The 27,918-nt window shown below is 54.2% G+C and overlaps 1 protein-coding gene across 1 annotated transcript in view; it reads left to right on the forward strand.

Moving 5' to 3' along the window:
* Positions 1-26,126, forward strand: part of LOC132319035 (hydrocephalus-inducing protein homolog) — a 148,933-nt gene extending 122,807 nt beyond the window's left edge. The window contains exons 52-84 of the mRNA XM_059828440.1: positions 804-903; positions 1,448-1,547; positions 2,062-2,230; positions 2,512-2,750; positions 3,074-3,188; positions 3,805-4,009; positions 4,367-4,602; positions 5,334-5,485; positions 6,464-6,656; positions 7,538-7,646; positions 8,230-8,490; positions 8,989-9,131; positions 9,474-9,692; positions 10,850-11,010; positions 11,585-11,697; positions 13,303-13,549; positions 14,097-14,309; positions 14,979-15,117; positions 15,459-15,624; positions 16,041-16,188; positions 17,454-17,661; positions 17,912-18,133; positions 18,695-18,864; positions 19,057-19,255; positions 19,430-19,588; positions 19,710-19,990; positions 20,337-20,556; positions 21,397-21,609; positions 23,043-23,206; positions 23,524-23,674; positions 24,088-24,318; positions 24,936-25,160; positions 25,647-26,126. Of these exons, the coding sequence (XP_059684423.1) occupies positions 804-903; positions 1,448-1,547; positions 2,062-2,230; positions 2,512-2,750; positions 3,074-3,188; positions 3,805-4,009; positions 4,367-4,602; positions 5,334-5,485; positions 6,464-6,656; positions 7,538-7,646; positions 8,230-8,490; positions 8,989-9,131; positions 9,474-9,692; positions 10,850-11,010; positions 11,585-11,697; positions 13,303-13,549; positions 14,097-14,309; positions 14,979-15,117; positions 15,459-15,624; positions 16,041-16,188; positions 17,454-17,661; positions 17,912-18,133; positions 18,695-18,864; positions 19,057-19,255; positions 19,430-19,588; positions 19,710-19,990; positions 20,337-20,556; positions 21,397-21,609; positions 23,043-23,206; positions 23,524-23,674; positions 24,088-24,318; positions 24,936-25,160; positions 25,647-26,126 (6,351 nt within the window). The remainder of the gene's footprint in view (positions 1-803; positions 904-1,447; positions 1,548-2,061; positions 2,231-2,511; positions 2,751-3,073; positions 3,189-3,804; positions 4,010-4,366; positions 4,603-5,333; positions 5,486-6,463; positions 6,657-7,537; positions 7,647-8,229; positions 8,491-8,988; positions 9,132-9,473; positions 9,693-10,849; positions 11,011-11,584; positions 11,698-13,302; positions 13,550-14,096; positions 14,310-14,978; positions 15,118-15,458; positions 15,625-16,040; positions 16,189-17,453; positions 17,662-17,911; positions 18,134-18,694; positions 18,865-19,056; positions 19,256-19,429; positions 19,589-19,709; positions 19,991-20,336; positions 20,557-21,396; positions 21,610-23,042; positions 23,207-23,523; positions 23,675-24,087; positions 24,319-24,935; positions 25,161-25,646) is intronic.
* The last annotated feature ends 1,792 nt before the right edge of the window (positions 26,127-27,918 follow it).

Here is a 27,918-nt window from a genome sequence, read left to right on the forward strand (position 1 = left end):
GAGACTGTGCTTGAAGGGTACCTTGCCAAGAGGGCAAAAGGATGAGCCTTCATGAGATTCCCTTCTACCTGCGTTGCCGGGGGGCCAGTCCCTTAGCAGCAAGGGACTCTCACTGAAGGATAACGTTTTGGAAACTAGGTGACTCCTAGGGTGCTCTTGTAGCTGAGCTTCATGGGGCAAGTACGCTGTGGAGTCTGGAAGAGATGTACTGCTGTGTACAGCACCTCAGGAAGAGGTGCTGCATCTGCGTGGCCTACATCTGGGTTTTGAGGCTTCGTCCTGAGGCCGTACAACAACAACCTTGCTGCTGTGCATGGTTGAGTGCAGTCGTTTGGTTGTCCAGACTTGGACGTGCTCCCTGCAGCCATCCTGGAATCCGTCTGGGGCTCTTAACATGGAGCAACAAACTCTCAGCCTGGGATTTTGTTCCCCATGGTTTAGGGGCTGTGTTTCAGTGAGGGTGCTGGGTGGTTGAAGAGGAGAGGGTTGGGCATCAATGCCACGTGCTCTAGGACACCTCATGCTTCTTGTGGTGGCTTTAACATCCCCTTGCTTCCCAGGGCGCTTTAGCAGCAACACTGCTGCTAGAGGAGTGCCGAGGTGGGCTGACAGGGTTTCTTACTGCATCAGAATCTCGCTGGGTCAGCCCGTGAGATGAACAGGTTAGGAAAGTTTGGGAGTCACAAATGCTTGTCAAGCAGGGGAGGCCATGGTGGAAGCAGCCGGCAGAGGCAAGGCCTCGTATGTTGTCCTCCAAAAGAATTGAGAATGGTCTAAGCAGTGTTTGTTTCTTGCCATCTCAGGTTTCAGATGCAGAAAACATCCTGGGGATTGTTCAGACTGAAAATATCCAAATCCTTGCGGAGGCCTATGACGTTGCTCTGAGCATCAGCATGTCTAAAGGTGAGTGGATGCCCCCGAAGCCAAGTAGTCCGGCGCATGGCATTGCCTTGGCAGGTGAGCAGCCAGGGCACTTGGAACAGGATGGGATACCATGCAAACGTGGCACGGATATGTAACACACGTATCCTGCAAGCTGCGTGGAGTGAAGCACTGTCAGGACACAGAAAGTCTCTTGAGTCTCTCGCCTCCAAACTTTGAAGTGTGCAACTTCATGTGCAGATTGATTTGGGGGCTTTGAAACGACAGTGATGTGAACAAGCAATTGGCAATTCGTGAAGGCTCGGCATGGCACAGAGAGTTGTTGGATCTGTGCTTGGAAGCAGGCAGATGGAAAGTGAGCTCCTTAGCTGCTAAACCCTACGCATATTCTCTGAGTAAGGGAAAGGGCAGCAAAGTAGCTAGAAAAACCTTCCATAAGGGAAACTTGCCGAGAAGGGTTTTGTGCCACCTGAGAACTCCAAATCTGTATCTTGTCACTTGGTGTAGTCTGCAGCAGCTCACAAATATTCACCATTTCTTACCTCTCTCTGGGGGTTTTCTGCAGGTACAGATGGCAGCGTGGATTTTGGGATCCTTAAGGTCCTGGATGAGGCAAAGCAGGTGCTAACCCTGAAGAACAAAGGGAAATACGAGATCGTGTACAGGTGGGTCCAGCTGCCTGGTCTGTGAATGCATGGTGCCACCACCCGTGAATGCATGGTGCCACCCAGGCCTGCATTCTCCTTCTGTCCATGGTTAGAACCTGTTCCCATGCTGACTACCTCATGCTCCAGGTAAATAAAAACCTGGGCTCTCTAAGCTCAAATACTTTAATAGAGAATCCAGCCACACACCAGCAATTCTTCACAGCTCAGCAGGAACCAGAAGGAGAGACCCTGAAATGTAAGCCCCTCACTGCTGAGATTCATTGCCCTCCTTTGAGGGTCAGCTCATTTCTCTTTGAGACTCTTTAAAGGAGGGAATGAAAAAATTTGGTGTCAAGGTTAGCTTACAACACTCCTGATTGTCTGCACTCTGTGTCAAGATCTGGAATTCCCCAAGCAGAGCTGGACTCTTTCCCTTTTATTATTTTGTTGATGGTCCTATGCAAAGTCCCGGCTGTGCTGGTGGCACCGGTATTTTTAACTGCAGAGGTCTGTTCCTTCCCTTTCACCCCAGTTTCAAGCTGGAAGCCGCAGATACCAACATACGCGACCTGGCATCCCACTTCACTCTCCAGCCGCAGAAGGGCGTGCTGACTGCCTCCGGGCACCCCGTGCAGGTCCAGCTGCTCTTCCATCCCAAGATGGAAATGAGCATTGAGAACAAACCCATCCTGCAGTGCCAGGTGAGCTGCCTGGGCCAGGCGGTGTTAGCACACCGTGTCTTGGGAGTGTAGGCGGGACACGTGTCTTCTGGGAGGAAGGCTTTAGTTGGGGAATCCTCTCTCATCCATATACAATAAAGTCTTTCAGAAACCATTTCTGATGCTCCTAAGCAGAGCTGAAATTGGCTCTGGAGGAGGCATTTAAGCAGGGAGGGTGAGCTGATGGGGACTTGGGGTGGCGTCAGGGGACAGAGATAGAGGCTGGCTTCTGCTGCATTTACCAACCCCTCCTCCGGTTGCAGGTGATTGAGCCCAGCATCTGTGAAGGAGGCGAGACCATCGCTGTCATCCCAGTGAGGGTGTCAGCAAAAGCTGTGTACAGCAAGTACAGCATTTACCCTGCCTCGCTCATCAACTTCGGTGCCTTGACGAATGGCACCAGGAAAACCTGCACCTTCACGCTGGAGAACAAAGGCGTCCTTGACTTTAAATTCGTCATCTACCGAGCGGACCAGGCTGCACCTGTATTGCCAAGGAAAAGGTGAGAGAAGACCTGCACCACCCTTCCTGCCCGAGGAGGCACCACAGCATGGCTGGGGTGTGACAGGCAGCCAGGACACCTGGGTTCTTGTCCATCTGCGTCACTGGCTTGTGAGCAGGGAGCAGAAAAACCCCTCAGTATCCCCATGTGTAGGACAAAGGCGGTGATACAGCTGACCTATCCATAAGCTACAGCAATGGGTGGTGCAGGCAGCCCTCCGGGAGCAGGAGGACTTTCCTCCATGGCGAGGAAGGCCAGCTTTGGCCTCGGAGAAAGGCAGGGGGAGCTCAGCGTGATGGATGTTTTCTGCTTTCTCCTCTCAGTGCACATCGAATCAAATCTGCCCGCTCCCACGAGAGTGAAAACGTGGGCAAAATGACTCCCTCGGCCAGACAAAGCAAGCGCTCGCTGCCAAAGGACACAAACACCTTCCTGCAGGTGGGTGGCTCCGGCTCCCCAACACGTGCCACTGCAGCTGGAGTGGGAGGACGCTGCTGTGCCCAGCCTGGGGGGCTTGTCGCCATGAGATCTGGTGGTCTGCATGACGGAGGTCATCTCCCAGCCACAAGCAGAGGCAGGAGCTGCTCAGTCCCACTGACAGTCCCATGCTCTGGCTCAGACCTGAAGTTGTGGGCTCAAGGGAGGGGAGCAGGTCCTGTGTTTGGTAGCTGCTGGCCAAAACAGGTCTATGAATACCACAGATGCGGAACATCCCTGTTTGAACTCCCAGTCCAATGATATGAGATGACCTTGCTTTTTCTTCTTCCCAGCCCCCTCTCTCCTCTCCCATCGTTTCTGCTCTCCTGTTTTACCCCTGGAGGTTGAAGGATCCCAGCCACCACCTTCACCCTTTACACCCCAACTCCTTTCTCCATACCCTTTGGGACAAGCCTATGCCTCCTCCCAGCTTGTTCATGTCATCCTGGGGCTACCTATGGGCCATGGAATCATCCCTCCCTGCCCTGGGACTGGGGGCTTGGGCCCGGCTGGAGGTCAAGGAGTGGCATACTCCTTGCTGGGGATGCTCAAGCCTCTCCTGGGACTCTCTCTGCAGGCTCGCCTCACTCTAGGCATGTTCACGGTGTACCCTGGCTTTGGCTCCATCCCTCCTGGGGGCCAGCAGATGATCACAGTGGACTGCCACACAGAGCCAGTGGGGATCTGCAAGGAGTACCTGTCCATCGACATCAGCGACAGAGACCCTACGGACAATCCCCTTGGCATCCCCTACACCCTGTTTGCTGAGTCCTGCCTCCCAGGTACGCCCCGTCCACAGGTTCCCCTGGCCAGACCTGCTGCTGATCAGCACCCAGGCTTACAGAGAGACGCCCTAACCCTAAAGTCCCATCTTAAAATCCTCAGAGGTTCCAGTCCTTTTCAAGTCCAGCAGTGGGGGGAGGCTGGGAGGGAAGCATGGAAGGATACAGGGAAAGCGCTGCCCTTTAAGACTGAGGGTGACTGAGCTCCATCCTCACAGCCAACTCCCCACCCAGGTTGGGTTTTGCAGTGACCCAGGCAGAAAGGGCTTATCAAGCCTTCTGAGAGACCAAGAGGGTCCAGATAAATTGAGCAGGAAGGCTTCTTCATCCTCAGCCCTCCCTCTTGTCTGCTCACAGCATTTGTGGTTGATGACATGGAGTCCATCTTTGAGGAACATCGGATCTGCAGCAGCATCAACCTCTGCCGGATCCTACGGACAGTGCGAGACAAGGGCGTGTTCGTCACAGATGAGAACAAGTTCATTTTCACCAACGTTCTGGTTGGGCACCGGGCCACAGCTCGCTTCAAGATCTGCAACGTGAACAAAGTCCCCTGTGACGTGGTTTTCTCCATCAAACCCATCCCCAGTAAGGTAGGAACAAGAGGCCAAGGCGACTGTTGCTCTTTAAAGGCTGTGTGGTAGCCTGCCGCCTTCTCCAGATTCATTGCTTCCTCTCGTCTGGACTAGTTCAGCTCAGTGCAGGTCAAACTAGAGGGGAGAGCAGCAATGCTGGGGTGGCAATTGAATTCAGTGTGTCTCAGGTGTTCAAGGAACGTGTGGATGAGGCACTGTGGGACATGGTTTAGTGGGCATGGTGGGGTTGGGTTGATGGTTGGACTTGATGATCTTACAGGTCTTTTCCAACCGTAGTGATTCCGTGATTCAAGCAAGATTTTGGCTCAACCCTCTGTATCTTTGGTGGGAGACCTGAACCCTTCTTGGAAGCACGCTCAGATGGGGGCTTTTACTGGACTGATGTGCCAGGGCTCAAAGCAGACTATTTCCTCAGGCTCCCTGATCTTTCCCTTCTCTTTAAAGGCCAATTCTAGGTTATTTGTGGGGTTTGCCATGCATTCCCCACCTCCCAAGTATGCTGGGCTGGCTGCCCAGCGCTCAGAGCAAGCTTTTGCACTCCTGGGCTTTATGGCAGCTCGTGTGCAAGGTCAGCACCACTTTGGAGTCACCCCCGAGATGGAAGGAGCCTGTCCAGGGAAGCAGGAAGGAAAATGCTGCCTGGGGCTGTTCCCCATGATGAATATGTGACTAAGGCAAATCATATTGAAGGATGTTTTCTCCTAACACCTCTTTGTGGGTTCCCCAAGCTTAACAGCCCTGTTAGCCACATTTTCGAGGTGGATCCCGTTCGGACGTGCGTGCCCAGCCGCTCCCACGCCTTTGCTACAGTGACCTTCACTCCGCAAGCGATGCAGAGCTACCAGTGCACTTTTGAGGCATCCCTTGATGTCCAGGCAAGGTAATTCACCCTGGGGAATCTTGTCAGGGACACCTTTCTGATAGCTGCCTCTCCTCTGGGAGGACGTAGACCTCTTGTTAACCCTAATGCTTTCATTAGCCTTAGGTCGAGTACTTAGCATTAGGTAATATAGGAGGCAGTAACTACTAGATAGAGCAGAGCAGAAAAATAAGGGTCATAGTTTAGCCTATATGAGTGTCTATGAAGAACATCAGGTAGCCGACTGGAAGTTATTGAATCAGAAAGAAACGGTGATGTGCGACAGCTGAGCTGGGGCTTTCCAAGGACAAAGCGTTAGATGAAGCGGTTTCTGTGCCAGCAAGTCAGCATGCATTATTTCCTCCTTGTTTATGTTAAAATGAGATGATCCTATGTGATTACCTGGGGTATATTAACATATTTTATGTTAAAGGAGCGATTGGACCCCTTACGAAAGAGTAGCCCAGCTCCTCTGTCCTGGGACCTGTGTTTGTACTGGGGATCTGACCTGCTTTTCCCCAACCCTTTAGTCACTGAAATGGGACGAGATAAGTCAGCTTTCTGCCCTAATAAGCAATTCCTGGTTTAGTGTCCTTGGAAATAATCCTTAGTGATGGTGTTATTTATTGACTTCTCCCTTCTTGCTTTTCTACTATTTTCATGCTGTGCTTGTGCTTTTTGCGTATGTCTCATATCACCGCAGCCAGTGAATTTGCCATGTGTCATCTGTTGCCTCATTATTTACCTGCTGTAGTGCATGATTCGATGAAGTGAAATTATTTTTAACTGTTATTCTGGAAGGCTCTGTCTGTTCAGAGCAGATTCTTCTTGTGAATGGCCCTGATCTGACTGGGAGGAGAGGGGTGAGAGGGAGCTGTGTCGTGGGGTACAGGAGCAGCAGCCAGGGAAAACGCAGTGGATGGCACTCGCTTCATTGATTGCCAAGTGGGAAATGGGTTAGTGCCAGCCGTAAGGATTTCTCCTCTGCCTCTCCTGCAGCCCTGCAGCAATTAAAGCACAAAGCCTGACCTTCGATATCAGTGGAGATGGGCATCTGCCTCGAGTGACGGTCTTGCGCCCGGTCCTTCACAATAAGAGAGGGAACCCAGTGCTGCTCTTCAAGAAGCTGTTGCTGGGTGATTCAGAAAAACTGTCTCTGGTCCTTCGGAATGATGGCGTCGTACCTGTCCAGGTGAGGACCTGCTCAGGGAATGCTCTGGTCTGGGAACAAGTCCTTGTGCCATGGAGGAAAGGCACCAAAAACCGTGGTAGAGGTGCACAGATGCACCGCTACTCTATGTGTGCAGTTGAACACCAAATGAAACCCTTGCCTTGCGCTCAGAGCCACTCCATCGCAGGAGAATAACTCCCTCTGACTTTCTGGAAGATGCTTTGGCAAACCAGTGGGAAAAGTCTCGTTTCTCAGCCAGATCCTCTAGGAAAGTTCCATCAGCCCTTCGTCTTTGTCCCCCTCTCCTTTGCAACCACTGCTGCTGTCTCCGCTAGTCTTGACCCACCTTTGGGTTTTATGCCGGTTACTCTTTCCACTCTGTGCCGCAGTGAACTGCACAGGAGTGGGTCTCAGAAATTCTTTTTAAGCAAATGACTGAACTCTGCTTTCCAGGAAGGGTGTTCCTCTTGGCAATGTGAGTTTCTGACCAGTCTATCCTTTTCAGTTCAACACAACACAAGAAAGTTGATGGGGTATTTTTCCTCCCGACTCTCTTCTCACGCTTTGGTTCTCATGTGGGAATGTGGGATGTCCTCGTTACATTAGATTGTATTTGATCACATTTTACTACATTTTAATTAAACTCAGTTGTAGTTTAATTCCGTTCTGCTCATTGCTTTTAGTACTTTCTGTCCTGTTTGGTTCTAATTTAATGATATCCCAATGCCTCTGAACACTCTTTTTTTCTGTCTGATTTTACTTAAACTTCGTGCTAAGAGCTGTGTTTGAAGCGGGGAAGCGTGCTGGGCTCCCCGTGCTGGACCAGCAGCGGTACGGTGTCGATCCACGTGCCGCCCTGTACCCACACCAGTGTGGTCGTTCTCTGTGTTCCCTTTTCTCAGTTGATGATAGACCTGTTGGATGAAGGGGGAGTTTTCTTCTTGAAAGCCAGACCCACCACACACTGCATCTACCAAGCTGCGGGCACGAAGGAGGACTCTCCTGGAGAAGGTAAATTCATTAACCATGAAGTGTGGTCATTCACACAGGGAAGATGCGTGCCCTGCTCTTGGCCTGGCCAAGCAGCAGCCAGATGTTAGACATACTTTCTTTCCTGGGGCTCTCTGTACCCCTATTTTTTCCCGTGGACTCTTTGCAGAGTTTCCTCCTAGCAAGTTGTAGGAAGTTTTTCTGTTCTTCTGGACGTGGTGGGTTGAGTTGTCGGGGAATTATCAGCACTTGAATGGACCATCTGAGGTCTCTGCTGCATGTGGGGAGTTACCAGCCTGAACAGAGGCAGCCCTTGAGCCCACAGCCAACCAACAAAAGCCAAAACCGCTCTTTGACTCAGCGTTACGTACGGCTTGAGAAGTTTGAGTGAGAGCTGTGTGTTAACCTAAGGTTAAGATGCTTAAGCAGTGATATACATGGTGGTTTCATAGACTTGTGAATATAGGAGGAGGGTCTGGAACCAGTGGTGGGAGAACCTGTGCTTAGAGACAGCTGTGTTTCAACCTCTTATTCCTCTTATACCCAATGGAATATTTCCTCTGCACAGCTGTATCACTTGTCTCTGATTTCCATTGCTGTGCAGGGAGGAAGCCCCACACCGCTTGCCTGGTCCTGCATCACGGGGAATTAGCAGAGTTTGACGTGCTTTTCAAACCCAACCTGGCCCAACGTGTGGAAGGGAAGATCCACCTCTCGGTGGTGGACAACCCCTATGAAGAGACCGACATTCAGCTGGTGGGTGAAGGCTACGAGGATGACTTCACGCTTGATAACATCCATGGACTAGTGGCAGACAGCAATGAAGAGAACACTGAAGGCAATTTGGAAGAAGACATAATTGAGGGTAAGAAAGGAGAGGCTGCCAAGATGGAGCAAGGAAGAGGAAAATACACGTTTCTGCTCACCCTGTGCCAGTGCAGGTGTGGTCCAGACTTAGCGGACAGATCCTGTTGTCTTTTGTAGCCTGCAGAGCAGCCACGCTTGAGAACACAAGGGAGGATCCTCTGTCAAGGGGGACGCGTGCAGGCTGGGAGGGAAGGGTGAGAGATGCCAGCGTTCAGCTGAGTATCTCTAAAAGGAGGTCTGGTGGTCTGTGAGCGGGCCAGCCCTGTGCACAGAGGCCGTGCGTGCTGCACCGCATGTCCCCTCTGCCCAGACACAGCCGCGTGTTTAGGGACATGTCAGGGTGTATCTCTGAAAGTGGTAGGATGGGGATCTGCACCTCCCAGAGGGAGGAAGGCTTGGAGCGAGGAAAGGAGTTGGACATACGTGTGTCTGTGCGTGTGAGGGGGGCGGGCGGACCTCACAGCACGCTGAGATCCCTTGCTCTCATTCTTAACAGCTACCAGAGTGGATCACATCCAGTTCGGGGACTGTCACATCGGGACACCTTACCCCGTGACCTTCACCGTCACCAATCGCAGCAGGGGGGAGGCGGTGCGGTTTGAGTGGCTGGCAGACACCCCGTTTCACTTCTCCCCCCAGGTGAGTTTGAACGGCTCTGCCTTTCCCCGCTGGTCGAGCCCTTCCCGGCGGGTTGCCAGGAGTTAGCAGGGAGTCAGCACGTCCCAGTGAGAGCCCATTCCAGTGCCACATAGGAGATGCAATCCCTGGCTTTGCTGGGGCAGGGCTGTCAGCCCGGCAGAAAAGGCTCCGTGTTATGGGAGGTGGCATCTTTTGTTTGTACTTTTTCCCTATCAAACTTCAGATAAATACACAATAGAATGCAGATCCCTGGCACAGCTCCTCAACACATCAATCCCTTTGCTGTCAGTCTTGCCCTTGCCAGTGATTCCAGTTTGGTCTTGGCTCTCCGGTTCTCCCTAGGTGGGACACCTCCATGCTGGCTGTGCTAAGGACATCACGGTGACCTTGAAATCGGATGTTGCGGTCGCTTTCAAAAAGCACCCTGTGAAGTGTAAGGTGGCTAGGATCGCCTTCCAGCTGCCTCCAGAGCTGGTTACCGACTGGGACGACCGCCTGCGCACCGTCAAGTGGGTGGATGCCCCGAGGGGCCCGGCAGCCACGTGGCCTCTCAAGAAGAAGGTAAGAAGCTAACTGAGCTTCTACAAAAAGAGCTGCCAACGGCAGCAGACCGCCATCCTTGCTGGCTAAGCTGGCTCCTGCTTCCTCCTGACATTTAATCCATCCGTGAGGTTAACCAGCAGTGCTTTTTAGGGGAGAGGTGGATGCACAGTGACCTGCTATGCTCGCACAAGATGGGGAAGTCTTTTTGACGAGAGATGTTTAGTTTGACAAGAGACATTTAGCCACGTGCAAACTATCAGTCTCTGCTGATTTTATGGTGTTAAAATCTATTCATCTGAATCAGTGCCTTTTCACCAACAAGGAGTTAAATCCACTGCGCTCTGTCCCCTTGTTTTAAAGTGGAGAGCAACACTAGCGCTCTTTCATGTATGCTGGCTAGCCCACCAGCACATTGCGGGTGAGCTCTGAGCTCTGTCTGTACTGGTACTGGAGATTTTAGTTGTGGTCTCTATATCGTGTGGGATATCTCATTACGGGGCAGCCCAGGCACTATATGGCAGTCATGCAGGAGTTCGGAGAAGTATCATCTCCAGAAACTCTTGCTTTTACTATCATTCTTGCCAAACACACTTGTCTTGGGTGATGGGTCTTCCCTAGTTTCTGAACCATTGTAAGACCTGTAAACCAAACTTCTTCCCCATCCGAGCATCAGCAGTTGGAGACTTTCCTAGTGAGTTTGTGCCCATCCCAAAATGCCCATCCCCAGCCCCCACCAGTGTGGCTGTTGCCCCACCCGAGACATCTGGAAAGCACTTTCTCCTAAGACAAGAAGGAAAAGGTGCTTTCTAGGTTTGTTCATTCTTGGGGTTCTCCATCCACAGAGCTCCAGCAGCGGAACTTAATCCTAATTTAGGGGCCTGCTAGATTTATGGGGAGCCAGGAAGAAGGTCAGACACTCTGCAGGGTTGAAACACGGGGACCGATACCCGGCCATAGTCCCCATGGGTGTATTTGCAGTCGTGGTGATTCCTCTGATCAGTAGGTAGAAACAAATATTGTAGCGGAAGGGTCACGTTTTATCATCTTTCCAGGGAAATAAATGGGAATGGTCCTTTCTGGCCCCTCTATGTGGCTGATTTTGGAGGCCAAAAGACTCCCTGTTCAGCCTGGCTTTCTGGGCTCTGCTCAGTGATTCTTTCCTGTCCTGTTTGGAGGTGGTCGAGCCAGAGCCAGAACCAGCTCACACTGTCCTGGAGAAGAGCAGCCGTGAGGTGGAGCTTCGCCTCAGTGCTGTCGTTGACTACGCCGAGTTCAAGCTGGATACGGACATGATTCAGTTCGAGGAGACCTTGCTCTTCCAGACGAGGACGTTCACGTGAGTGCTGGAGGCCAGGCAGGGACCTGCGTATGGGAGCTGCCTTTGCCCAGGGCTGACACGGTGTCTGCTTCCCTAGAGCAGTCTCACCTGCTGTTCTTCCCTTTAAACACATAATTTTTTGGTTTCATCCTTTCCAAGTCCTGGCTGGGTGCTGGGGCCCACATATCTACACACAAAGCCAAGCAGGAGATGGTGGTTGCCATCCTGCCATGCCTTTCTGCTGAGAACAACCATGGTTTTGCTTTCATTGTGTGTTGCCTGTCCTTATCTGCTTGAAGACGAGTTTTGAGTCAAAATAACGCCAAACCGAGACATAAAGACCAGAGTAAGACCCTTGGATTAATTCTCATGGTCACCATGTCTGCCATTTCCTCTTAAACTTCCAAACTTTGAAATACTTTGTCTCGGGGCAGCCCAGGGCAGCGATCTAGACGTGGCAGAGTTGTCTGGGGAAGAAGATGCTACTCAGCATAAAGAAAGGGGTGCCGGGAGGCCACCGTACAGGGTTACTTTTCTACTTGCTTGGTATTTATTGGACGTTTTCTTTTTATGCCTCCTCCTTGCTTTTCAGTTTCCAGCTGTCCAATACAGGGAATGTGGCCCTGGAATACACCTGGATGAGGGCTGTGGAGGATGAAAGGGCGGTGAGCCATACTGGGGAGCTGCTCCTGCCCAGTCTGGATGGTAAGGCACTAGCTCTCTGTGGCAGCTGGGGGTGCCCGGGGTGTTTCAGTTGGTAGCTGAGGGCTTTGTGAGAAGACTATACCACTTCAACCCAGAGCATGAATTGCTTTTTCATCCCTGTCTGGTCACCCACCTTCACCAGCATCTTCCCAGCTGCAGCTGGAGACTTTCTCCTTGCCCCCTCTCTGCCTTCCAGACCCTCCTACACTTGCTCTGACGCTTGTGCTCTGCGCGGGAGCTGGGCCTGGCTCAGGGGAGAGCCACGTGGTGGGTCGGGACTGGGAAGGGGGACATCAGGGCACTTCTTTGGCAAGTCTCTGAGACTGGGAAAATTGATAGTGTAACAATGGGTTCGCTGACCTGCAGACACTGTCTGTGTGCAATTCCCCAGTCTACAGCAAAAGCAAAGTCACTGTCTAAATTAACCCTCCTAACTCGGGCACGGGAGTGTTTGCTGCAGGCGGAGACCCTGCTCACAGCAGCCATCGGAGCTCAACGGCGGGGCCGTGACTCATTAACGTGCAGTAATGTGTTTGTGTCTGAGCGCGTGGTCTCCTTGGGAGCAGCGTGGTTCTGCGGGGAAACAGGGCTGTGTGTCCAAGAGGTCTCATCAGGAACAGGAATGAGGAGAGCTGTCAAGCCTTGCGTTTCCTAGCACAAGCAGCTTGTCTGATTGCCGAGCTGGGAGACCTCAACCAAAGTCCTTGACGCTCTGAATGTGCTTAACTCCCTCCCCTGTGGGTCCTGGTGTTGGCTGTTCCCCGGCACGGGGCACGCTTGTGCTGAAGCCGGTCTGCTGTGCCATTAGCTGGCTGGTTGTCGGTTATGAAAGCCTGACAAAGAGGAAGGAAGGAAAGGGTGTGAAGGACAGAGCAGTGCTGTTCCCCAAAGCCTTCTCTCCACCATGCACAACAAACAAAATTCAGTTCTGTAGGCAGCTGGGGAGCAGGACTTAACGCTGTCCTTAATGCTAAGCGCTGAGGCTGGCTGTGCTGGGATGTGAAACAGCGCCCAGAAATTTTCCCAGATGCTGTAACACCAGACATCTCTACTGTTAGTTCCTGGGTATGGTTTGGGAAGGAACACTGGCCAGAAACAGTTCTGCAGGAGAAGTTTGCATCTAGCTCCCCAGTCCTGGAGATGGAGGGAGTTTAACAGCATGGAGTGAAGCAGCGGGGTTCAGTCCTGGGCCCATTTCATTTGCTAACATAGACATAGCCTTCCTGTCCATCATCTGAATATCTTTACAGATTGATGTTCAGTTGTGTGTTTTGATTCACGTGCTTCTCTGGGTCTCTGCTGGGCCTTTTCACTGTATTTGCTGCCCCCCACCCTCAGTTGTCCCTCCTGTCCGTCCTCACTTTCACACCCGTCCCCAGGACTTTCTGGGATGACGATTTAGCAAGCAGTAACACAGAAGCAAAAAGCAACCTGACCGCTCTCCCTCTTCTTCATCGGGAGTCCTCCTGCTGAAAGCGCTTGGCCAGGGATGCTCCAAGTGCATCCCACCTCCCTTCTGTTCGCCTGCAGCAGAAGGCAGAGTTGCTGGGAACAGAGGATTTTCTCCTTGAAAGATATCCTGCTATAACCTCTTCCTCATTGCAGGGGAATTCCTTTCCTCCACTTCTGGTACCTCTGTGAAGCTCCGGTCTAGCCGTTGTTCGAGCCAGCTGGACCGTGCTGTGGAGCACGTCTCCTCCTCCCTGAGCTCATCTCTGAACGCCGTCAGTGCCGCCCTGCTGTTCTCTGTCGAGCCCGGCAGCGGCACCATCGCTGCCGGCCAGGAGCAGCTCTTCCAGATGAAGTTCTCTCCGGTGTACGTGGGGGACTTTCAGAGCCATATGCTCTGCAGGTAGGAAACGTCCAGCCACTTTTCAACTCATGCTACTGATGCATAGTCGTGGTAATACCTCTGACTGGGGTGGGTGGGAGTGCAGACCTGGGGACAGCCAGCCCCAGAGAGGCAGCAGAAACAGCTAACATACAGCAACAAAGAAAGATGGTCATCCGGCCTTGGTAGAAGCAGGTATGGGACAGTGGGAAAAGACATTGTATGAAATATTAAGCTCCTGGAGGGTTGCAAAATCTGGAACGAGAGATCCAGAAAGGCTGTCAAGGGGCCAGCTAGTCCTTAGCTACGCTTCCTTATCAGACAAGCACAGCCTCCTTACCTACATAGAAACTTGTGTGCTGCGGTTGGTCTCTAGACACATAACTGGTCATGCTTCTGCCATTTCACCTCTGCTGCCTCCCCATGGCAGGGAGTGCAATTCTGTTTGATTTGCTGAGCAACGCTTGCACGGAGAGAGGATGCAGCGCTCTGTGCTGTACAAGGAGACAGACAAGCAGCTGCCGTCCAGAAACGTTAGTTTGGCTAATACCAGTCCCTTTCTTCCTAGTATTCCTAACCTGAAGCCAAATCAGAAGTGCCCAGAGGTGGTTGTGAAGGGGAGAAGCTTGATGCCAAACTGCCACTTTGAACTGGAAGACTCTGACTACATCACTGCAAAAAGGCGCAACCCAGAGTTGCAGGGACCAAAAGGGGCAACGTTCGATCTCAACACAAAAGTGATTGAGTTTGCGGCAATTGGAGCGCACGGCAGGAACAGCAGGTAGGTGTGGGCATGGTTTCCCCTGTTTGTGGTCTCCTAGTCACCCTCCTTAACCAGAGACCTCTCTAGCTACTCTTCCAAGCCCCGAGGTACCTTGTCTGTGATCTGCTGAGACTTGGCCACCAGTCTGTTTTGGGGCTGGAACAAGCTGGTCACTGAAGACCAACTGGCCAATTTTTTGTTCTTTGTCTTCAGTAAGGTATGGGTCAGTCTGGGAGGACCACGTATCCCCAGCCCATGTCATGTGGCCAGTACAACCTTTGTCCCTTTGAAGAGCATCCTTGGGACATTCTTGCACCTCTGAGATACCAGTTAGACAGGGTCAGCAAAGGCTGCAACCACAACAGAGAGTACTATCTTCTAAAGGAGTCTTGCTGGACTTCATTTTACCACTTTCACTTGATCTCACTGTTTTAATATGCAAGAGGTTTTGGCTAATTTCTTTGCTAATTTCTTTGTTGATAGCCATTAATTTTTAGCCACCTGAGAGACAAACAGGGCCCCTAGAAAGCAGGTGAAATGTTTGTGCTCCCAACGTCGTTCCCCTGTACCAAATAACCCCTTCCAGATGGTGTGCAGGATTGGCAGTGCCTGATGTCTGCTACAGGACAGAGTCATTAACATCCCAACACGACCTTAGTAGTCCTTTTTTTTGCTTTGTGTGCCTAGGACCATCAGGGTTATGAACCCAACCAGTTCCGTGTATTCCTTCCAGTGGACTTGCCAAGACCCTGAAGCCCCACCAGAGCAGGTGGCTTTCTTCTGCCTGACAGAGAGAGGTCAGATCCAGCCAGGGAAGAAAGCAGAGGTGGGTGCAGAAAATTAAGAAAGTAGATCAGGTACACGTGTATGCCAATTTAACACCAGCTATATCTACACCTACTGGGCATCCCATGTCTCTGTGAGCTTGCCAAGACCATGAAGAAACTTTTGACTGCAATGTAACTGAGCTGGCAGATGAACCTGTCCTCACCGTGTACCCCGCATCTGCCATGCTTTTGGGCTGTAAGTGGCACAACAGCCTATCTCTGAGCTCACAGCAACATAAGGTGGAGGTTTGGGGGGTTTCTTGGTGGTATAGACTGCACCCCACTCCCCTTACCCAGCCAGGGGCAGCAACTTTCCTTCATTTGCCTCTTTCTCCCCCAGATCAAGTTTGAATTCATCCCCCGGCACCTGGACATCACAGAATCATTCTGGGTCTTTACAATCCCTGAGCAAAGCATTTCGGTCCCGTTCCTGTTGGTGGGCAACACCACCGACCCGCTCGTGACTCTGGACAGATCCCACCTGAACTTCCACTTGCTGTTAATCGGTGAGCACCATGATTATAGCTTACGTGCTCAGAAGCGTACCTCTCCAGGGGCCCAGCAGTCCCGTTATTCCAGCAGGCTCCCACGAGGAAGGTGGAAATGGAAACAGGCACTTGTGAGCAGAGCATCCAGCTCCTGGCACCCAAGTGTTAGGAGGGAGAGGAAGGGGAAGGGAGGAAGGCATGTGTCAGGGATACAGCATGTAGTTGGGGCTGTTTCCAAGAGGGGATTTGGGGGAGCCCAGGGGGTGAGAAGTACGTTTCCATGTTGGCATCCTGAGCGTGCCATGCTGCAGGCAGTGCTTCTCACTGCAGATTGCCTGCTGGGCTCAGCCGGCAGGCAGGAGCACAGTGGGCAGTGGTGGTCTGGTGGCCAGAGGAACAAAAGGTTTTCAGCAGCTGCTTTGTCCTCTCCCCAGGGCACGAGGTACGCCAGACTATCTATATGATCAACAGTGAGAAGGAAGCCTTCAGCTTTGCTTTCAGAGAAAGCTCTCTCTTCTCAGAGGGATGCAACACCTCCGTGAAAATAGAGCCCCTGGAAGGCTCCATCGCTCCTCTTTCAAGGTAACAGGGCTCACGGGTCAGATTCCCTCTCCCATGTGCCAAATGCAGCACCATCATTTTGCTTTTGAGACGCTCTCCCCTCCACATTCACCCGGTGACTCTTGGCCATAGCATACGTCTGCCTTGTTTTGTTCCTTCCCAATGGGGACACCATGAAACTTCAGGTTTCTCCGTAGAGTGGCTGTGCTGGGGTTACCCCGGTCTTCTAGGCCCCCTTCCTGGAGAAGTTCAGGCTTTGGATCTTCTAGTTTTGATGACAAAAGCATGTTTGGAGGTTTTAACTCTGTGATTCCCCTGAGCTAGCAGCCTTAAGTGTGCAAGGTCTCCTCTCTCCTCTGTGTTCCTTTAGTGACAGAGTCCACCACGCGTGGTCTGGGCAAAGCGACCAAGAGCAGCAAAGCATACAAGCAGCATATAAGCCCATCATGGGGGACAGCAACAGGCTTACACAGCTAGCTGTGTTTTGCAGGATCACCTGTCAGAAAATGGATGCTCTTTTCTTGTAAACTGCAGGTGTGACTTGTGATCAGACATGATCATGAGTTCAAGGAGGTCACCAGCTCATCTGCTGATCCACCACGAATGTCCCTGTGCCCACTCATAGCCTGCCTGGGTGTAAGGAGAACGCGTTAGCTCCAGGCAGTTTTGCTGTGGCTTAAAAGATGCTGAATTTTGGCTCGCCACAGGGTGTAAGATAAGAGAACATCCTGTATCAGTTACTGTGGCTCACCTGAGAGGTGGTAATTCCTTCAATCTCTGTAGTTTGATTGTGTTTGATCACGTACCCAGAAATTATCCACAGAAATTACAAAGAGGCAGTTTGGTGGCACCCGCGTTGCACAGCGGTCACGGGAGCTGGATGATTCCTCTTTGCAAAGAGGCTGTTACCCTTGTCGTATAGATCAGAGAGACTGGGGGTCTCTAGGAGTGCCCTCCTCTGTGTGTGGGACAGAAGTGGGGTCTTAACCCAATGCTGCCTTGTAGCACATGGGCAGGGCAGTAAGGTCAGCGTCAGCTCAGGGTTTGCTGCCTTGTCGTTGTATCCTCTGCCGTTTCATTGCATGGGATCATCATACCCTAAACAGTTCTCACCAGGGCTCGCTCCATAGCGGAAGGCCCTGGAAGGGCAGAGTGCTGCTCCTGTTTTCTCCCAGGCCTGGGGTCTCACCACAGCCATTGCACAGCCTGCCCTCCCAGAGCAGGCAATGTGGGGCCAAGAAAGCAAAGAGGCAGTGAATGGAGCAAAAAGGATCTTTTCTCCCCAGGCTTCCCATTACAGTCATCTTCACACCAACACTAGAAGGAGAGGTGGTCTTCAACCTCAAGTGCAATGTCAAGAGGAAGACCCAGCCCCTCTCCTTGAATATCAAGGCCACCGGCTACAGCGTGAAGGCGTCTGTCAGTTGTGAGGACGGCGACGGCTGTGTCACTGAGCTCAGCGCCCAGGAGGTCAACGTCATTGATCTCAAGGAGGTGAGCAGCGCTGGTTCCCTGAACCATTTGCCCCACAAAGCCCTGCAAGATTCGGCCTTAACCAGGAGCTTTGCAGATATGTTTGACTAAGAGGGAACGTTTTTTCTTCATCTGTGGGTCTCTAGAGGGAGGGAGATTGATCTTTCAGACAGGTCATTAGCTGAATGTGAAAGATGAAGGAGCACTTGCTGGGTCAGCCAGCGCTTTGCATGTGCTCCAAGCCCTAATCCTCACCATCTTCTCCCCGCAGGTACAGCTAAACGAGAACATCAAGCGCATCTTCAGCATCCGCAATAACGGCAAGTTCAGCTTCGCCTTCTCGTGGGAGCTGAGCGGCCCCCCAGCCCGTAAGCAGGTCCTTGCTGTCACCCCTCAGACGGGCACCGTGCAGGCGGAGGGGAAAGCAGAGACCCAGCTGGTGTTTCACCCACAGAAGATGTGCTCTTTAAAGGATGTAGAGCTGACGCTACAGGTGAGGCACCAGTGTTTAATACGGGACCTTCGCCTTCCCTACGCAGCAGCTTGGCAGCAGGAGGCCAGGGCTGGGGGTGAGCTCCGTCACTGAAGAGCCTGAACGAGGCAGAGAGGCTCCTGCTGCTGCAATAAAGAGCCTGACAGCTTCTGAATGGAATATTTTAATACTTAAGCGCTTATCCAGGACTACTTTGGGAGGTGCTTTTGTGGCAGGACATATGCCCCAGGCTATCTCTGCCCCTAATTTGGAGGGGCTCTAGATGTGCGCGGGGATGGAGCTGTTTCTCCTTGCCAGGCCCCTCCTGAGTCGGGTCCCACAGCTCAGAACGGTCTTGCCAGCACATGGCTGCACAAAGCAGGGCCATGACTCTTCAAAAACCCTTTCCCTCTTAGCCCAAGCATTCCGCCTTCTCTTTCTATTCTGGGGTCCTTTGGTACTTGCTTTTCCTTATTGTCACTGCAGCCAGCTGTCCCCCATCCTCTTCCTCAGCCATCTCTGGTGTTTGGGGTTGTAATTCCCACCTCTTCACCTGGCTCATGGTGTCTTTTGCCCCACCAGATCAGCAAGGGTCCCACGTTTACCTGCGTGTTCCTGGCCACCGTGGTAGTGCCCGCTGTCCACTTCTCCACCACCAGACTCGACTTTGGAGCCTGCTTCATCTACCATGCTGGGATGCCACCTGCCCAGCGGACCCTTGTCATCACAAACAAGGCAGACAGGGATATGAGGTAGGCCTTCTCCGCACACTCCTTCAACCCTTGCTTAGCGCATGCCTGCTCCATGTCCTCGTGACCACTGTGGGTGAAATCCTGAAGATGCAGGGGGAGGAGAAAGGAGAGCCCCAAGTAGCCCTGATGTTGTTGTCTGAGCGCACACAGCCTTGTGACACCTCTGCTCCTCTTTGCTGTGCTTTCTGCCAGTTTGAACTGCTTGTTCACCAACACCGCGTACCTGGAGGTGGACTTCCCAGGGCACGTCCTACGCCCAGGAGGGACAGTGGAGGTGCCCATCACTTTCTATCCCAGAGAGGTTGCGTCTTACCATGAGCTCATCCCTTTTGAAATCAATGGTCTTTGCCAGCAGACTGTTGAGGTCCGAGGAAGGGGCATGAAAATGAAGGTGAGATGAAATCCAAACCCTAAAACTCCAGGTGGCAGGCAGCCAGCATGGCTTTCTCTCTCATTTTCCTCATCTCTTCCCCAGCCTACCATGTTTTGGTTTTCTGCCATGAGGGTGGCAGAAAACCTTTTCTCCTTCTTTCCCTTCACTTTATATTAATCCCTCCTGCCTCAGGTTGATGTTGTGAAACCACGAGGAAAGGTGGTGAAGCTGGGAGCCCTCTCCATCGGACAGACGGTGAAGAAGATGGTCACCATAGCAAACAACAGTGCTGCCCCTCTTACTTTTAAGCTCCGTCTCATGTCCACCATGCCAGAGCTCCAAGAAGCTGGGGTAAGGCTCCTTCCTTCACTTGGAGAGCACTTTGGTGTGCCTGCTGGTAGCTATGAGCTGCTCTGGGCAGGAGCTAGTAGTTACAATTGTAGTAGTAGTCTCCACTCATTTCTTTGGGCAGGTTCTCTGCTTGAACCCCACCACCGAACTAAGTCTGAAACCCAAAGGTGACACCTGTAAAGTGGAGGTGACCTTCTCCCCAAAACGCCGCATCCAGCCATTCACCGAAGAAGTGACGATGGAGTGCAACGGCCTGGTGCACTCCCTCTTCATGGTGCGGGGCTCCTGCCAGGGCATCCATGTGAGCTTGGACCAGGAACACCTCAGCTTTGGAGCGGTGGTGCAGCAGAGCTACACATCCCGGCGCATCATCATGCAGAACACGGGCGACATAGGAGTCAAGTAATGCAAAACCCTGTTCTCTCTGAGGGCTGAGAGCTTGGATGAGGGTTGGATGGAGCTGTAGCTTGCCCAGATAGTTCCCCTCTGCTTTTCCGTCCCAATGGAGAGTTGGGCAGCCAAGGCTGTGCAGTCAGGCCCTGGAAGTTAGCAAGGGATACAACCAAAACCTTGTTTACAGATGGGTGCAGCTGAGTCCTGGCCAGCCTGAAGCCTTATTGCCAGGTGGCTCAGCGTCATGCCTGAAATCTGGTGGAAAAGCCCACAAGAGGATTAGAAACGGCACGTTGCGTTCGCAGCCTCCCCATTGCTAATCCTTCCTTCCTGTCCTTGTGCTTTCCTTGGCAAGGTTTAAGTGGGACATCGCGAGCTTCAAGCCAGATTTCTCCATCAGCCCCGCCAAGGGTTACATCTCCCCAGGAATGGATGTCCCCTTCGTTGTGACCTTCCACCCCTCTAAGCTGAGCCACGCTATCCAGTACGAGGACCTGAAGTGCTTCATCCAGGGCAGTGAGCCGCTCCGGCTTACGCTGGCAGGATGCTGCATGGAGACCCCTGTGACCAAAGAGGTAACTGGAGCAGAGACAGGATGGGTCCTCTCCTTGCACCACCGTTTGCACCACATCTCTCCCAGGGCAGGGACTGGAGGATATTTACGTGCATAGACTCGCTCCTGCCTGTCATCCTGCCTGGGTATCCCAGAGACCTGAAAAAAACCGTTGGGCAGGATTCCCAGAATTTCTGAGCCCTGTAATTGCCTTCCTCCCCTGTTAACGGTGCTGCTCCTCCAGCGAGCACCTCAGCTGTCCTGGCTCTGCATTGCAGCACCCTTGCTGCAGGGACACCCTGCAGGGCTCTTCTGAGACCCTCCCCACAGAGCTGCCCAGCTGTACTCCCAGTATTGCACGCGCAGCCACACTTTTCCTCCCTGTCGGGACTGGGGAGGGCATTCAGCGCTAGGAGTGGGCAAGGCGTCTGCATCCAGCTCCTAGGGCACAGGGATGCAGCGTTGGAGGACTCCTGGCCCTCACGGGCATCGCGGGAGGGTGCAGCTGGGGGGTGTTGGCTCTTGCTCCCAAAAGAGAGCCCGGAGCTGCTCTCCATTCTGCCCACGAAGGGGCTGTGCGGCTGCAGGTCTTGTCCTTGCACAGGAGAGATTTCCTTCCAGGACTCCCCATTTTCTTTCTCCCCTCCTTGGGAGGCGGCATCCCCCTTCACCCAGCATGCAAAACACCCCTTCCTCTCCCTCTCTAAGAACCGACAATTTGGTTTACACCAAAATCTATGGCTCAAACGGGAATTTTGCGTACGACGAGGAAAAGCTGCTCCCTGTGCGTAGAGCTAGTCAGAGTCCGAGTGGAAAGGATTCCTCGGTATGGCCAAGCAGCCTCTGTGCTCCTCTGTTGCAGACACTGACTTTCGCATGCGACGTGCGCCAGGAGCACAGCCAGACCATCCTCCTGTCCAACCCAAGCAATGAGGCCTGGACCGCGCAACCTGTCATTGAGGGGGAACACTGGAAGGGGCCTGAATTTTTCCATCTAGAGGCCAATCAACAAAACAAGCCCTACAAGATCACTTACCAACCCCTAACGATGAGCTCTGAGAAGAAGCAGCATCAGGTATGTGAGCTGTGCCAGCACGCTGACCCTCGGTAGCATGACCCTCATAGCTCACCCAGCTTTGGGCAGGAGGGTTGGACAAGATGACCTTCAGAGGTCCCCTCCAAGCTGAAATTATCCTGTGATCCCATGTTGGAAGCTGGATTTCTTGGTGGCTAGAGGCCAGGTGTAAGGAAACTGCAGGTGGGAAGTCTGGACTGACCATTAAATGTGTTGGAGCAGCTCACCTGAAAAACCAGGTTGTCTGAAGGTCCAGGAAATGAAGTTCGTTCTGTGCAGCTCCTGGTCCCTGCCTGTGCAGCCCAGGGGGGCTCGGAGACCCGCCCCGTGCTCAGCCCTGTGGGCTGCACAGGCTCCCCAAGCCCTGGGCGCGACTGCTTCTGCCAGCACTGCCCTGCTGGGGTCCTTTTGCAGCATGCAGGGAACGAGAGGGGCGAAGCTGCCCTGCCATTTCTCAGTGCCCCCCCTCACCATGAGCAGTCGGGTGGGAAACAACACAGACATCTCTCTTGACATCACCTTTGGTGATGTGAAAAGAGCCCTTCCTGCAGGTCTCAGGCTGGGCAGGTAGGGTGACTGGCCCCTCTGTTTCCATGAGCACTATTTCTGAGATGCACCAGGGACAAGCTCTTAAATCAAGGGGGTCAATTCCAAATGGCTCCGGGGTGCTGGAGGTGGGTGTCAGACACCTGCCCCTTGGCCCCCTCTAGCTGATCTTACACCACGCCAGAATTTAGGCCAGTGCAAGAGTGGAGGCCAGAGACTTCTGGGCTCAATCTCCAGGGTGCGGAGCAGATCTGTGCCCTGTAGGGTTGCATAGGCTCAGTATCTTTTTAATGTACAGCCTTGCTGAAAACTGCAGGACTCTTCATGCTGCTCTGGAGGCAGAGGAGGTGCTGCAGGCAGGTGGCTGTGACCCATTGGCACCCGATGAGTACTGGGATGAGAGCTTCTCGTGGCCCACCCTGGCTGGTGGGACCCTGCCGTGTTAGCTTACAGGCTGCTCTCCTGGCAGTAATGCTGGGGCTAATCCCAGCACTGCCGGGGCAGTCAAGCTTAGTAGGGACTGCCACCCCCTTACCACGGCTGTCCCTGCACAAGCACAGGGCTGGCAGCTGACGTGCCCACATTAGTAAGGCAAGTAAAAGGGTGCTAGGACGGTCAGACCAGCTCTGCTGCAGGGCTGGTGCTTCCTTGCCTTGCCCAGACGTGTTGCCTCTGTGTCCCGTGGCTGTGCCAGCCCGAGCGGGTATGACACTGCCATCTCCACCTGCGTGGGACACAGGGCTGCGGTCACAGCTCTGCCAGCTGGACCTGCTCAAAGCTGCTCAAATGACAGCCTGAGACATGGGACTGGCCAGGTGTGCTCACGAGCCAGTAACTCATCCAGGCAGAGAGCAGGAGAGCTCACTTATCCTATTTCTTGTCTCTAGGGCTCCATCTTCTTCCCGTTGCCGGATGGGACAGGCTTGTACTACCTCTTGCAAGGGACTGCTGAGGCCCCAAAGTGTTCAGGGACCATTTTCCGGCAGGTACCATGTCGGACTTCCTACACTGAGCTCATCCCTGTTTCCAACTGGCTGAACAGACCGCAGAGGTGAGTCCGGCCCAGGAAGTCTCGTCCCATCAGCAATCCCTGCAGCAGCACAAGGAAGGGCTTCCCACTGCCCGGAAGGTCCTTCCTGCAAGCTTTTTATTCTCCTCGGCCCATTTCTGGCCATAGGTGTCTGGGATCACCCTACCCACGTTCTGCCTATGCAGACCCATCCTGGAGGGTTTTCCTCCGAGGGGATGAGAGCTGTCTCCCTCTGCCTGAGGCATTGAGGGTGTGAGGAGCTGTGTTGTGCCCCCCCACGATGGGTATCCTATGGGAGTCCTTCCCGTTGAGCTTCACTGCATTCTTCTCACCCACAGGTTCCTCGTGGTAGTGGACATACTCAAACCAGAAAACCTGGAAAGCAGTTCTGTGCTGCAGGGGCTGGACTACATTGACGTGCCAGGCTCTGCCAAAAAGGACTACAAGCTCACGTTCCTTTCCTACAAGGAAGGAGTCTTTAACGCAACGGTAAGTGTGGACACCAGACTGTGGAGCCCTTCAAGGAGCTGTTTGCTCACTGAGAAGCTACGTGCCTGTTTTCATACCTCCACGTGCCCACTGGTGGGCTTGTAGGTGTCCTGGGTGGGTACTGAACAGCAGGCACCTCTCCACGTGCCCCACTCACGTGTCAGTCTCTGCGAGGGTCCCACTGGGGGCTGCAGAGCACAGGTGGGTCAGGCCATTGGTGAGCTGGAAGCAATAGGCAATCAGGAGACTCCAGAGTGGAAATACCACACATGCTTTCCCCAGTCTGGCACTCTTCCTGGGTGGCTGCTTACCACTGTTCTTGGAAGTAGGGTGCTGGGCTTGGAGGGTTCTTTGGGCTGGCTTAGCACAGCTGGTATATTTTTATATAGTGCTTCCCTTTTTCTCTCATTCAGGTGACCTTCCTCAACGAGGTGACCAAGGAGTACTTGTTCTACATGGTGACTTTCAAGGCCACCGCTTCGGGACCCCTCAGCACTGTTGAAATGACCGCCGCTGTTCGGCAGAGAGTGTCTTCCACCGTCAAGGTGGAGAACCCTCTGCCTGTCCCGGTGACGTTTGCCACAGATTGCAAAGTGCCCGATGTCAACGTTCCCCCACATTTCACTGTTCCTGCACAGTCGGAGGTAGGAGCAAAGCTCGTCCTGTACGCTCTCCTCTTCCTGCAGCCTTTCTGGGAGTGGGTGCTCTGCCCTACATGAACCATCTGGGGCTTCTTTCCAAGGGTGACAGCTCCGACCTGCTAGTAATCTGGAGGTGAAGCAGTGTGTGAGAATATCCCTAGCGGGAATCGCCCTGTGTTGGTGGAGTCTGCCATGCTGCCCCTTGTGATATGCTCCCATCAGGCCTCACGTGGCAGGTCCTTGTGCCACATGCTCCTTACTTAGCGTGGGTATTTTCAGTTTGGAGTGGCTGCAGGGCATGCCTCACCCCACTGGCAGGGTGTTTGCAGCCTGGATTGACAGGAGGCGTTGTGTGACCTGGGGGAGTATAGGGGCATTTTAGGGTGGGAAGCTTCTGGGATAGTGCTGGAGGGCGCTCAGATGTTGGGGACTGTCCCCCAAGTGAACTGTCCCCCATATGCAGCAGGGCTCTGACCCAGAGAGAAGGAGTTGGAGCGAGGGAGGGTGCTGGGCTGCCTTCCAGCACTGCGTGAGCACACCAGGGACCGATTTCCCCCATCCTGGGCCCTGCCTTCCCCATCTCTGCCTGACCCAGTGGCTTTTCCCTTCATCCCTCCCAGGCTGACCTTGTCTTTGAGTACCAGCCCATGAAAATAGGTGAGAGCAGCGGGCGCCTGGTGCTTCAGAGCAGCGATTTGGGCTCTTTCTACTACAACCTGCACCTGAAAGCCACCACGAGCAGGACGGAGAAGCCCCTCTACTTCCGCACCACCCTGGGCTCTAGTCAGACCATCACCACTGAAATCACGAATTATGCCCGACAGAAGACAGACTACCTCCTCCAGGTGACCGCAGCTTTCCCTGGGCTCTTTTGGGGGGAGGCAGCTCATCTGGCCAGCATCAGCCCTCTCTGTCAAGGGATCCTGCCCTGGCGTAGCCAGGGCAGCCACGTGAGCCCGGGGGTCTTCCCACCGACACTGGATCTATCTCTAGCTGGACTGTCCTCACTCGCAGACCCCTCTCTGCTGCCCTTGTTGGAGCTGCTCTTGCAGGTTCTGTGGGGTCTGGACTTCCACCCTAAACCCCAGCTCTGGCAGAAGGGTCTCTTGGGGTTTGGGTGCAGGGTTGTCCCTGCTCGGCAGGTTTGGACAGTCCTCGTGGCCGTCGATCGTGGGTGCTCACCAGGGGTATGGTGTGGGTGGGACAGGTGCAGTGACAGGCAGGGGAGAGGGACCCCGGCCTGCGTGATGGCGGGGGACCATCGCTTTCTCCCCGAGGTGCCGGCTCTGCTTTTGTGACCCGCCACCCCGTCTCTTCTCTCCCCTGCGCAGACCGACTGCCCCGACTTCCAGACAGAGAGAACCATCAGCGTGGCCCCCGCCAGCCCCGGGGGCTCGGCGGTGAGCGTGGAGGTGACCTACGAGCCCTGCCAGCTGGGCGAAGTCAGGGCCACGCTGCGGCTCTCCTCCCGGCTCGGGGGGGAGTACAGCATCCCCCTCTTCGGCCTCGCCCTCCCGCCCAAGCCCCAGGGCCCCTTCCCCGTCAAGGCCGGCGGCACCACCTCCATCCCCTTCAAAAACGTCTTCCTCCAGCCCACGGCCTTCCAGTACAGGGTGGAGCACCCGGCCTTCACCCTCAGGGGCCCCGAGAGCTGGCGCTCCAAGAAGACTGCCCTCATCACCGTCGCCTTCCAGGGTGCCCCGGCCCCCGTCGCCACCAGGATGGTGGTCTCCTGCCCCGGGGCTGCCGGCGGTCAGGGGCCGGGGGTCTCCTGGGTGTACTACCTCCGGGGTCTGCCCCCTCAGCCGTGACTCGTGCCCCTCCTGGGGTCCCTGGGCCACGCTGCTTCTGGCCGTGGGCGTTCGTTAATTAACTGCGGGGGTAATTAAAGGTCTCTTTGGAATAAACCCAGCAGCGCGTCCCATCCAGCCCGTGCTGAGGCAACGGGAGGGGCCCGATCGGCGAAAGGGCGCCCCTGGCGGCGGGGCGGGGCCCGGCGGGGCCATGATCGCCGAGCGGGACCTGGCGCCGCTGTCGCCCGGCGTGGTGCGGGCGCTGAACGCCGCGCTGTGCGAGAAGAGGAAGGGGGCGGCCCTGGAGATCGAGCAGTGGGCGGCGGGGGCTGCCGGGAACCGGGAGGGGAGCGGGGCGGTGCCGCTCCGGGCTGCCCCGAGCCCCGGCGGGGGGAGGCCGGCCCGGCGGCCCGGGGAGGGCTGGAGGGGGTCTTGGGGCCGCCTGCGGCCCCGGGGTGGTGGGAGCCGGCACGGGATGCTGGGGGGCGGGCGGGGGTCCCGCCGTGCAGCCGTGGGTCTGGGGCGGGAGGGGACCGGCCCGGCTCCCCGGTGGGAGCTGGGGGCTTCGGGGGAGGGGGGCCCGCGGGAGGGGGTCACCCCAGAGGCAACTGGGGGGGTCCGGGGGCAGCGGGGGTGTCCGGGGGAAGGGGTCACCCCGGGAGGTCGGGGGCATCGGGGGGCTGCAGCCCTGGGGGTCTGTGGGCCCGGGAGCCCAGGGAAGGGGCCTTCTATCTCCCGGCTCAACCGGCTCCGGCAGCACAGGCAGGGCCTTTGGGAAGCGGGTTAAGGTACGGGCCAAACGGTGGCGGAGTTGTAGTCAAAGTAAGCAAGTGGCTTAAGGTGTCAAGCTGCGTTAGCTTGAGCTAGCAGCTTGGCGGAAGTTTGACTTGCTGAACGCGTGGGTCGGTCAGTCCAGTTCTGGAGGTGTTGTGTTGATGTCCCTTGCATGGGAAGTCAGCTGATTTCTGTCCCTGTTAAGGTCTTTCTCTAGAACTTCCCTCTCGTTAACAAGCACAAGCTCAATAAGTTGCCCCCAGGGCTCTGCCAGAGCATCCAGGTCCCTGTGAAGGGGAGCACGGACTCTGCAGGCTCACGGCTCCGTCAGGCTTTTGAGTCAAGCCGTGGGGCTGGTTTTTGAAAGCGCTTGCAAGGGAAGCCCCACCCGGGCCGTGCTGTGGGGTTATTACCGTGTTCTATGCGTGTTCTGTGGCGGTAGGATGTGAAACTAAATACTCTAGAGGGACACAAAGAGGGGATTCCAACACCACACTTCAATCCCGCATGTTGTTCCAATGTTAAATATGACTAGAACTTTCCATCGGAACATCCCCAAGCCAACCCCAGAGGAGCCGTGTATACAGCTGTCTTGCAATGATAATGGTCAGCAAACCTTATGACAGTTATTTGCGGCTCTGTCTCCAGGGGGGTTCCCTTTATAGGACAATGCGTATGTGGGATGCCACCTGAGGGAATGTAGGAGGTATTGGTGGTGTTACAAGGTGAATCTTGATTTTGCCACCCTTTTGATGCGTATCCCCAACAGGTGCACATATCTCTGATCAGGGTCCTGAGCCTACTAATCAACCATGTTTCAGGAGGATCTCCAGGTCCAGTGTCACATGTCATCACCTTGGTACAGTTAAAAAGAGGACTGGGTGGCCCCCAACGGGTGGTTTGAATTGAGGGTCTTGGGGGGGCTGTGTTGTAGTAGATCCAGACCAGGCCCAGATCAGCTTAGTTCCATCTTTTGGAGATCTTTGTGTTCTCTTGGGGAGTTGGATGCGCCAACTTGGTTCCCACTTTGTCATAT

The sequence above is a fragment of the Gavia stellata genome, chromosome 23, assembly GCF_030936135.1.
Source record: "Gavia stellata isolate bGavSte3 chromosome 23, bGavSte3.hap2, whole genome shotgun sequence".
NCBI lineage: Eukaryota > Metazoa > Chordata > Aves > Gaviiformes > Gaviidae > Gavia > Gavia stellata.